Source organism: Enoplosus armatus, chromosome 20, assembly GCF_043641665.1.
Source record: "Enoplosus armatus isolate fEnoArm2 chromosome 20, fEnoArm2.hap1, whole genome shotgun sequence".
Lineage (NCBI taxonomy): Eukaryota > Metazoa > Chordata > Actinopteri > Centrarchiformes > Enoplosidae > Enoplosus > Enoplosus armatus.
In genome coordinates, this window is record NC_092199.1 from 13,807,946 (window position 1) to 13,818,760 (window position 10,815).

Consider the following 10,815-nt stretch of genomic DNA (forward strand, 5'->3'; position numbering starts at 1 on the left):
TGAATACCTGCCTACCATATTTTATATTTGAACTTCTGCACTACTTAATGTCTTAGATTCTAATTTAGTTACGTGATTTTCTTTTCTATACATATTTGTCTGAGCATTGTTGGAGGGAACCTGAGAACTAAGAATTTCATTGCCAACGACCCCCCTCACTGTAATCATCACATGACAAAGAATAATACCTGAAACTAAATAAACTGAATGCACGGACAGCTGTGTGTTTCAGGCTGAAGGAGTCCCCCTGGATGGATGCAAGGTTTTCGGTGTCAGTTGAGGACAAAGTGGATTTCAGGCTTGAGCTCGTCACGTATTTGGACTTTCTCAGACTGCACCTCAAAACAGATAAGAGCTCGAAACCCTGATGACGCCGCAGTTTGAGGTGAAGCTCAAAGCCACACGAGGACACCTGCCAGAGGAACAACAAACAACGTCACCTAATTTCAACCGAAACAGTCGCGTCACCACTTTGAGACTCTGACACGTGAGACCACTTTCTGCCGTAAACATCAGTCATTCCAAAATGATTCCATTGAAATGATTCATTTAAAATCCACAGAGTTGCCTTCGCCGTTCTTGCCGGTCGCCACTCACGATAGAGGCCGTTTTCCAGCATGAAGGTTTTCAGGTGTTTATGAAATTAAAATGTCAGATAAAATAAAAACCATTAAATCGAACACAGTTCAAAAACTTAAAACACGAGCCAAATGTTGCTGCTTTTGTTGTTGTTATTGTGACCTATTTTTCTCTGAAACTGTCAGAAATACACATTTGATTTATAACTTTAGCTCAAAGACAGAAATACAGGCACGCGTTACCTGTAGCTGCAGCTGATAGGCTGAACCACCTCAGCTGTGACGCCTTGGCCCCGCCCATTCCAGGTCAGCCGCCGAACATCCCGGATGAGACTTTGTTTTTTTTTTTCAAATTCATCTTTACTTTCTGACAAGGCTGTGTGGCCCGAGAAACACCGTGCAGCTGCGTGTTGCATCCAGCAGGTGGCCCCATGTGTCTGTCCCATGAGGAGTCTTATCACCTCAAGCTTCATTTATGTGTATCAGAAAGTCTCACCACGCCATCACAGAACCAAGATAATGTAGGCCCACTTTACCACAGCTCATGATTGTGTATCCGATTTTACTGATGTCCATGGTTTCTAATCTTTTTATGGTAATTTAACAATTCTTTTAGACAATGTCACATCCAAAGTTGTTAAAAGTATGCTACTTTACTGGGGGGGGGGGGGGGGGGGGGTCACGATGTCACGATCACTGTTTATTTCAGCACCACAGAAAGCTCCAAATCTATTCCAAATGTATTTCAGCATCAGGGACAGCTCTGTATTCACTAAAAGATGCTACTTTCAGCACCAAGGACAGCTCCGCATTAACCGTTACTTTATTTCAGGACCACAGACAGCTCCCCATTTACTACTGAAACATTAAATAGGCTAATTAATATATTAATATACTCTAGGCTTCTACTTGTTTTTGTGATGCAGAAGAGGAAAACCTTACGGCACATACTGTCAAAATCTATTTGTTCTTTCTGAGTTGAGTAAAAAACGTGGAATAGAGAGATGGCTAAGGTGTGGGAACCCTTTGTACTATTAATCTAACAACATCTAGGAAAAATACTGTATAGAATTTTCCTATAAAATAAGCATGTAGCACCAGACGCAACAGCTTTATTGTAAATTTATAGATATGCATAGGAACATCTCCCTGTGGATGTGCAGTTACCTCATACATTTGTGTGAGTGTAATTCCCCCCCCGAGGATCAATAAAGTATTTCTGATTCCCATGATGAATACTTTAATTGTAGCCTAATTACTGCTGTTGTATTTGATTTAATAATTTAAACTTTAAAGAAAAAAAATGGTCAGAAACTTGGCATTATTACTCGATTTTTATTTTTTCCAAATTTTACACTTAAGACAAAAAGCAGGTAAAAGTGGAAGTATAAATTCACTTTAAGCAAACATAAATAAATTCATGTATTATTTCATTTATGTAAAATAGACATAAAAATTACAATTATAAATGCAGTATGTTAGTCAATTTCTGACATGAAATGTAAGTGGTGTCGATTATACATGAGCATGTCTGGGAAAACAGCCTCCTTCAACACATCAGCCAGATCTTACTTATTGATTTAGTCATTAAAGGTTTCTTTTAGTCCAGTCTGGAGTGTTGACATACGCTTCCCCACTGACTTTCACTTGTTAGCGCTCTTGATGATAAAGGGCTGTGAAGAGCAACAACATAACCATAAACATAAACCCATAACTTCTTTAACTCTTTGAACTCTGAAATAGAAACGGTTCGGTTATTTTTGTTTATTGTGATGTCATTTCCTAGATTATCTTAAACTGCTTCATGTCCCTAAAATCTGTACAACCTAAGCTAAAAGGCTATGTAAGTCAATATGCTAAGTAAATAAACCATAATAATTATGAAAATTATTGAACCTGTGTTAATACCACTGAGTGTTGCCACCACATTTTGCACCAAACATAACGTAATGACATCATCAACTTGTGACAAGAGTGTACGTGATGATGCTAAAGACAGAAGCCTTAGCTTTCAACTGCATAAAGAATGAATGCTCTAGCTATAATGGTTTATATTTTAGGTCAATTTAAACAGGATTATGCAAACAACGACCTCCCGCGGCCAGTTCGGGGCCGCCAGCGGGAGGTCTGTTTTCAAACTGTTAAAACATATCAGCAAATGAGTTTTTTTTCTTACCCGTTCTTTGGGTATAAGAACACTCCATCACTGCAAATGCCTGCTGTCTGGGTTACAGGGACAGACAGGAGTGTTCATCGTCCATCAGACACCACAGTCATGAACAGCCCACGCTTTTCCAAACACAGAGAGGAGGGAGAACAAAGACAGCCAATTAGTGAATACAGAATATACCTAGTGAAAACGGCAGCGTACAGTACAGCGTACAGTTAATACAATACAATGTATTATAATGAATGGAGGGACACAAATTCAGGTTACCTCGTCTTGAGTTTCTTGGCTGTCTGCAGCCTGACTGTCTCTCCCTGTCCTCCTGCATGTCCGTCAGGTCTTCTGGCACCATCCTTTAGCTCAGAGGTTCCTCATATTCTTCTGGCTCTACCTTCATTGTCACAGTCTCTGATTCCACAGACGCCTTCTTTGGCTCAGACTGCAGAAGCAACTGATATGACTCCGGGCTTTAAGCAAGTTAATCATTCCTGCTGTTCACATTCTGGATACAGAGGCACGACCATGACACAACATTTTATTCTGTCTATTTAGGAAGCTGTCAGCAGCTGTGGTACTCTCAGCCTCATTATTACATTAAGAGTGCAATACAAATATATACATACGCAACAGTGCAATACATACATATATATATACACACATTGTTATTGTATATATTTTTTACTTTTATTTTTCACTTATGTGTATATTTCTTATTTTCTATATCTTATTTTCGTACATACTCTTATTTCTAAATTTATGCTACTTTCTACTCTTGAATGGGAGCACCGGTACTGTATAATTTACAGCCGGGGATCAATAAAGTATTTCTGATTCTGATTCTTATTGTTGTCTTGAGTCATCATCAGGATACGAACATGGGTCGTATCTAAACCTCTTGACCTGTGTGTCGTTCACGGTTACAAAAGGAAACTCAAGTGTAGAAGTGTCACATTCAGCACTCCTGTGTGGGGCCCTGGCCTGTATAGCTGTGAATAAACAACACAAATGATTTGCTGAGATTATAGAAGAGTAACATCAGTGCAGAGGTCCCATTGCTTTGCAATAGTTTTGTTGGGGGAATTTAAAAGACTCAAAGTTGGCGTTGGTCACAATGAGATACCATTAAAAACACACCCTTTTGAATTAATAGCAGAATATCAACCTTACTTCAGTTTTAGATGAATTAATTACCCCAAAACAGTGCTAACATATCATTGATTGCCTTATTTGAGTCAAAGCAGAGGGTGTTCAGTGTTCCAGTGGCCAACACTGGTGTCTTTAAGGGCTCAGCCTGACTGTACATCTCACCTTTGCTTCTCTTGAAGGGCTTCCTGTTAGCTTGTGTTCCTATCCGAGCAGTCTGGCACTTGGTTTACACATGGCTCTGTTCTACATAAAGCATCCGCGGTCCTCACCTCAGTCTGGCACCCCACATCTTTAAGGATTTTGGACTGAGTGAACAGAAGCTGTGATAATGGCTTTCAAAGCAAAATAAAACTAGTAAAACAAACTACTAAAACTACATAAAGCTTGCTTAAACCTGTGGTTGCAACATGGTTTAAACTTTAGCAGAGCTTCTTCTTCTCACACAAGTTAATGGTGCCTCAGCCAAGCTCGGCAAATTAGCTTCAGGCACATTTCCAGCCAGCACTCACCTGCCGACCCTCTGGTGGTTTTGGAAGCGCATCTTCGGTCAGGTGAAGCCGGACGGCAAAGCCCATCTGAGCCTGGGTGTAGTTGGTGAAGCACCCCGGGGAGAAGTGGAGGGCGCAGACCTTCAGCTTGGAGGTCCGAGAGTCCTCCGGCAGGCCGAGGATCTGCAGCCACCGGAGAGGCCACACACGGTCAGTCGGGAAAGACAGCAGCTTCGTGCCTTAACTAGCTAACCTGCTGGCTAGCTACAATTCCCAAACAAGCTAACAACACTGCAACTATTGCTGTGACCAGAACTTGGAAAAGTACACCTAAACACGAAAACAACGCTATATTAGGACTCATTTCAACGTGTATTATAAAGTGTTAGTAGTGCATACGAATACAAATACGTGGCAAATGCATGTATGTAGAAGTTACAGATATTTATTCAGTATTTTTAAATGAAGACTATCGGGTTAGGTAGGCATGATGTCTTCTTCTACGGCAGCTTCTTCTTCTTTGTATTTATTGGCGGCAGTGCATTACCGCCACCCGCTGGACTGCAATGTGGAGCGGTATATTGTCAGTAAAAAATACTAAACTAGACTGTATGTTGAGCCTTTTAAATGTATACTTAATGATAAAAAGCTGAAAAGCTGTTTAAGGTTCATAACATAGAGGTTCACAGTCCATTCTTGACTTTGGAAAGAGCAGTTGGGAAAACAATTTCACCACAAGGTCCATTTAGTAGGTGATGAGGAGCTATTATAGAAGCAAATCACGCGTTTTGCTGATATAATCTGTCATTTAATTACATTAAATATCTTTTTGTATTATTATTGTTAAACCAAATAACACTCTATAAAGGCGCCTCTATAAACCTGGTCAGCCTGCTGTTATTCTGGTGCTGTCCTGTAGGTTAGACTGTGGTCTAAAGCACAGAGTTTTCTGAAGGATACAGAAAGTTCACAGGTTTATTCCCTGCGTTTCAAGCAAACATCTTATGGTGTGCTTTGAAAATGGTCAGCAGTACATCATTTGTAATTAATAGTACAAAACGTGCAAAACCAAAGACAACAGGGAATGTGTTAATTGCACATTTATTTTTTACAAAACATTGCACTGTAACGACCACACATACATAAATATCTCAAATCATGTAGCATCATAAATGGTTCATATACTTCCTAAAAACACGTGGTGTTTGTGGTTCTCATCTGTATTTCTCTGCGAGCACGGCTGCGAAAGCTGACAGGTACTTGTCCATCGCTGCGTGTGCAACCGGTGTGAAGTCTTCGCCCATGTGACAGGCCAGGGTGACGAGCACACAGTGTGAGAAAAGCTGCAGAGAAGTTGAAAGTTGGTTACTGACAAACAACTGAATGCTGATTCCAGTCGGGCCTCAGAGCAATTAAAAATAATCACATACAAATTTCAGTCAATGTAAATATCAATAAAATTAAGAATGAAAGTGTATTATGAGGCTTTTGCCTGCAAACAAACAAAGTTTTGTACAATATGTCATCTGACCAGGTTAGGCCAAGTACTTCTCTAAAGTAACCTGAAGCTGTAAATGAAGCATAGAGATTGGTGGTATTATAGAACAAGAAGCGTCAATGTGTGAATCCTGCTGAATATAGAGGATGCTGCTGTTCAGATTCTTTGTACACCTAATATCCTCAGTCTGAATGTAACTGCATATATATATATATATATATATATATATATATATGCAGTTACATATATATATATACACACATATATATATATATATATATATATATGGGTGGCAGTATATGGAACAGTATGTGTTCAGCTACATGAGAAACAAGACTGACAGCTTGGTTTTGAAGCTGTAAACAGCTGCTGACGTCAGTGGAGTATGATCTGATATGGAGATGATGTCACTGAAAAGTCAGTGCCACACTGCCTCTAAAACCTTAAGGACACTTTAATAAGCCACAACTCACTAACTGATGAACTGAGCGTCATTATCAGTGGATGTGATGCTCTATTAAAGGCACCTTGAAGTTGGTCGGGTCTATCCGGAGCTGGTAGGCGTGCAGGGTTTGCAAGGGAGCCAGGGTGACGGTCAGCTGGCTGATGTCTTTGGCTCCCTCTGCGATGGCCAGAACGATCTTCTTCCCATGAGAGAGCAGGTGAGCGGAGCCAGGGCTGATGTCCAGGTGGGAAAAGTACGTCTTGGTACCCGGGAACGTGGCAAACATCCTGAAAATGGGAAAAGTGAATTAATATGATGAGTGATAGGGAGGCATGGAGATTGATTTTGGCCTCTCCTTTTGCTGCATCTCTTTGCTGCCATCATCATCATCATCATCATCATCATCATGGTGTGACCTCACAGCCCACTCATTTGGTCATTTCGCTGCAGATCACTGCCAACACCTAGAAACCACTATCTGAAGTCTGATGAATTAGCTGCCAAACCAATAGTTAATACACACCATCAGCACATGTTGATTAAGTACTTAATAAAGGGTCACGAGGGCCTAGAGCTTCATGTGTGAAGATCTCTTCGGAAGCCTTAACATTTATAAACACACACCAGACTTCCTTAAGCACTGCGTCTTAACCATTTATCAATGTAATATCCCCTTGTTCTAAACCACAGACAGGCTCTCTCTCTCTCTCTCTCTCCAGTACTGATAGAAAGAAACCTACCTAAGAAGCGCCTCTGATCCAATATCCTCTGCCACTGGAGTCAGTCTTCCCCATATTTCTGCAATGAGCTTTTTCTCCCTCTTTGAGAGCATTGCAGCCTTTATTTAACTAGTTCACTTCACAGCGGAACAAGTCGCAGTCAGATTCACAACAGGCGACAAATGTGTGCGCAAAAGGCGTTAATCAACCATTTTAACGCAGAGAGCGGCAGGCGCGCGACACAGGTGAAGAGTAATAATTCCTTTCTGCGTGAAGAAAACGAGGTGAAATGGTACAAGCTGTTTCCCTCCTCTGTGTTATCGGACAGCAGCCAGTGCAGGGTGGGGGCTCCGCACCACTGCGCTATCTGCTGCCCTGCGTGCGTCACACCGCATATTTCCACCATAACATTACCGAGGCAGACCTCAGGGTGCAGCTGGTGCAGGGGTTCCCGAAGTGCTGTATCTGTTCGAGGGTCGCTTGTACTCTTAGTGAATAACTAACAAAAATGTCTTTGTAGTTCCTTGAAACTGTTCGACACCATGGCAAGGAAGAAAGAAACATGACTGTGAGTCAGAGGCTTCATGCAGCAGTTACTTAGCAGTGTGGGGAAGGCCTCTTCAGATAAAGCCTCTCAGCTGCTGCTATCTGCAGCTCCATAAGCTGCTGGGCAAGTGGGCGTGAGGTCAGTCTGCAACAGATACCATTGTGGGGACCACCGAGCTGCAGCACCCAGACGACTTTTACCTTTGCTGTGTGTGTCTTTTTCTTTTTTAAATGCATTTCAACTGGCACCATCATGCTGTAAGAACAAGCTACAAGTGTTGACAGGTTTATCAAAATACCAGCAATAAAATGAGCCAGAGAATTAATTAATTAATCCAATTAAACAGATATTCATTTCAGAATATGCACCACGTCCACCAATGTCAGCTGAAAATCTGCCTCAAAATCAGGCAAACCAGGACTCGCCTCACAGCCGTGATCATGTCAGTTGATATTGTTCCTTTAGAGCCAAACAAAGTTTCAGGTAATCATGTTACCACGTACCAAAATGTGACCACAAAGTGTACCTGGTTTTTGGGGGCCCCTGGGGATCTGGGGTTCTGGGGCAGTTGCCCTCTTTGCCTTTGACCCATTGATGATCCAGTCTTGATTTTGGCGGGGGGCAGCCAGTGCTAGTGAGGTTATCATGTAGGAACCTCCCATCACCTCCAGAAGGCTCTACAGTAATTATGGTGACCTTGCAGGTTCTGCTTTAAAGCTCCTGTGAGGTTGTCAGTGCTTTGACAGTTGTGTTTAATACTGTACAATCTAACAGCAGCGAGGCAGGTTTATTAATGAACACAGTCATTAATGTTTACATCAGTGACAGAGATGTACCAGGTTTTAAACTTTAGTAGAGTATTTGAAAACATGTAACATCTAGTACACAAATGCAGTGTTTTATCTTTCAAATACTCTTGATTGAGTTTTTAATTTGAAGCATTACCAGACCTTTCGGTGTCAGCGGTTACCCTGTAGTGTAGTGAATAAGGCTGACTCGGCATAGGGAGGGGATCTCATGTCCTCAGTTCAACAAAAATGCACCGTCATGCTTTCTGTCTCAATGTGCTCGGCCGGTCACACACAGCTAAAATGATACAAAGTAGGAGGAAAGCATTGATAAGCAGTTGATTTTTGAATGAATATTCTGTTCTACTCTATGTTACCTAACCTTATTAAACTATTATCCTACTAATGTTCGGGGTGTTTTATTTTAATTCAATTTGTGAAAGAAACAAATGCACAACAATTTGTTTGCTTGAACACAACCTTTCATGGTAAATGACGGTAAACCAAGACAAAACATCACTGTGCATTAGATTGCAGTGATGTGAATTTATGACCACTGATCTTTTCAGTGAGAATGAAACTGAGCTGAGTGATGAATGATGTAAGCAAATTCCCATATAGTCACAAGTCTAATGAAGGGAAACTATGCTTCAGTCATTCAGTCTCTTTGGCAAACCAATGCTTTAGTGGTTCGGTCTCTCTGGCAGGCCACTGATTAACAGAGCATCATCGGAGCTACGACCTCTGGCAGGTTTGCCAAAACCTAAAACGTGTGGCATCTTCATATCTGTGTGAGTTCAGGAGTTGCTGAGATTTCCCTGTGAAAATCAAAATAACTGCATTTTATTTACGCTCCACTGTAGACTGTTCAGCATCTACATTAAATACGAGTGTAAGGAGAGCATCAACAGCGGTGCTGTGTTTTCTTGAAAAGGGCACACTAGGACTGTATGGAGGCCTCTTTCAGACAAGTGGTGTGATTATCAGGATTTACGAGGTGATGTTGATATCTTGATGTTTTCCCTGTAAAACTGCTCCAGGTGAGGCTCGAACTCACAACCTCGGCATCACTCCGCAGGTCACTGTTTTATAAGTACCGCGCGCTGACCGATTGCGCCACTGGAGCCTGTAGAGCCGCCGTCTTCATCACTGACAAAACGATTTAAGTAGCCCCTGAACATGAGACTGATTATTCTGAACATCCTCACTGGATTAATACAGAAATAAACGCTTGAACAAATACTGGAATGAATAAAGTCTTTCAGAATCTGTGACATAATAAACAGCTACGCTGTAAACGCGGGGTGTGTAGCGCTTGTGTTAAAACATGTAATGATTTTAAAAAAAGGTCTAAAACGACATCGCGGTCTACATCAGAGCTAAAAGGCGTCTACTGCTCAGAGGGACAGAAAACACTGGACAGCGCCCGCGGTTCGATCCCGGGGAGGGATGGAGAGCAGCGAATTCTCCAGAGAGAATTGATGTTCGAAGTAACCGCTGAGCTACGCCAGTGCGACGGACAGAGCAGCAAACTGGCGTTATAAACACTAACCCAGCTGCAGAGGCTGCCCCCTGATGCAAGTGCAGACAGGGACTTGTGCTGCTTGGGGTTTTCAGGGGGATTATGGGTAATCCAGGTCATAGGGTATCTAGAGGTGACTGGTGGGGACGGGCGCTGTCCAGTGTCTTTTGACCTGCTGTCTGTCATCCGCCTATAGGAAGAATATTTTCTTCCTATTTATACTCTATATACCTTAATTTCTCCCCAAGCTGGAGCTATGAGGTAGAAGATGATGGTTTCTTCTAATACCACAGGATTTGTTCATGATGTTCAGATTCTGTAATAGATGTTTTTCTGATGTTAAAAAAAAAAAAATGGAATTGTAGCCCTCCAACTCTTTCAAATCACAACTCTTGAGGACTGAGACAGTTATCAGATTGTGTGTGACGTCTCCTGAAGAAGCCTTAGGATGCACCGTGGTGAGTTTTTCATTTATACTCACTCTAGTGATCTGCATTGTATATGGGCTTTGAATTGGACCTCACAACGCTATCAACTTTATGCAAACGCACCAAAGAAAGAGAATATTTCACAACATTTAGTTTGGTTTATTGATGTGAAAAAAGTGTTTGGAGATTCAACAATCATTGTAATCCATCACTGATCATTTACTTCCCCCGAAAGGTTGCGTTGTCATCATGTGAGAAATGTAAGGGCTGTTTCATTTGAAAAAAGTCTGCACCACATTACTGTCCACAAGTAACGTTTTCCTTCCCAAAGAAAAGTAGAGAGTCTCCTCTCTGATGAATAACTATTTAAAAATGTTTCACGGCTCTGCCATTTGGATTTCTATAATGGAAGTAAGCATTTATACTTTTACATTCCAGTTTGTGTTGTCAAATGGTCAGCAGTGAAATTAGCTACAACATGCAAACACA

At 41.5% G+C, this 10,815-nt stretch overlaps 1 protein-coding gene, 1 long non-coding RNA gene and 1 other non-coding gene across 3 annotated transcripts; all 3 read right to left on the minus strand.

Moving 5' to 3' along the window:
- Window positions 1–2,000: 2,000 nt before the first annotated feature.
- Window positions 2,001–3,388, minus strand: LOC139303870 (uncharacterized). Its single transcript, XR_011598994.1, has 3 exons — window positions 3,016–3,388; window positions 2,755–2,867; window positions 2,001–2,251 (listed from the first exon to the last, which is right to left on the minus strand). It is a non-coding gene; the product is annotated as an uncharacterized lncRNA (long non-coding RNA).
- Window positions 3,389–5,464: 2,076 nt separating this feature from the next.
- Window positions 5,465–7,445, minus strand: hbae4 (hemoglobin alpha embryonic-4). Its single transcript, XM_070927123.1, has 3 exons — window positions 7,063–7,445; window positions 6,405–6,609; window positions 5,465–5,722 (listed from the first exon to the last, which is right to left on the minus strand). The coding sequence occupies exons 1-3, from the start codon at window positions 7,152–7,154 to the stop codon at window positions 5,594–5,596; spliced, it is 426 nt and encodes a 141-aa protein (XP_070783224.1). The 5' UTR covers window positions 7,155–7,445; the 3' UTR covers window positions 5,465–5,593.
- Window positions 7,446–9,408: 1,963 nt separating this feature from the next.
- On the minus strand, window positions 9,409–9,502 carry trnai-uau (transfer RNA isoleucine (anticodon UAU)). Its single transcript has 2 exons — window positions 9,465–9,502; window positions 9,409–9,444 (listed from the first exon to the last, which is right to left on the minus strand). It is a non-coding gene; the product is annotated as a tRNA-Ile (tRNA).
- Between the last annotated feature and the right edge of the window lie 1,313 nt (window positions 9,503–10,815).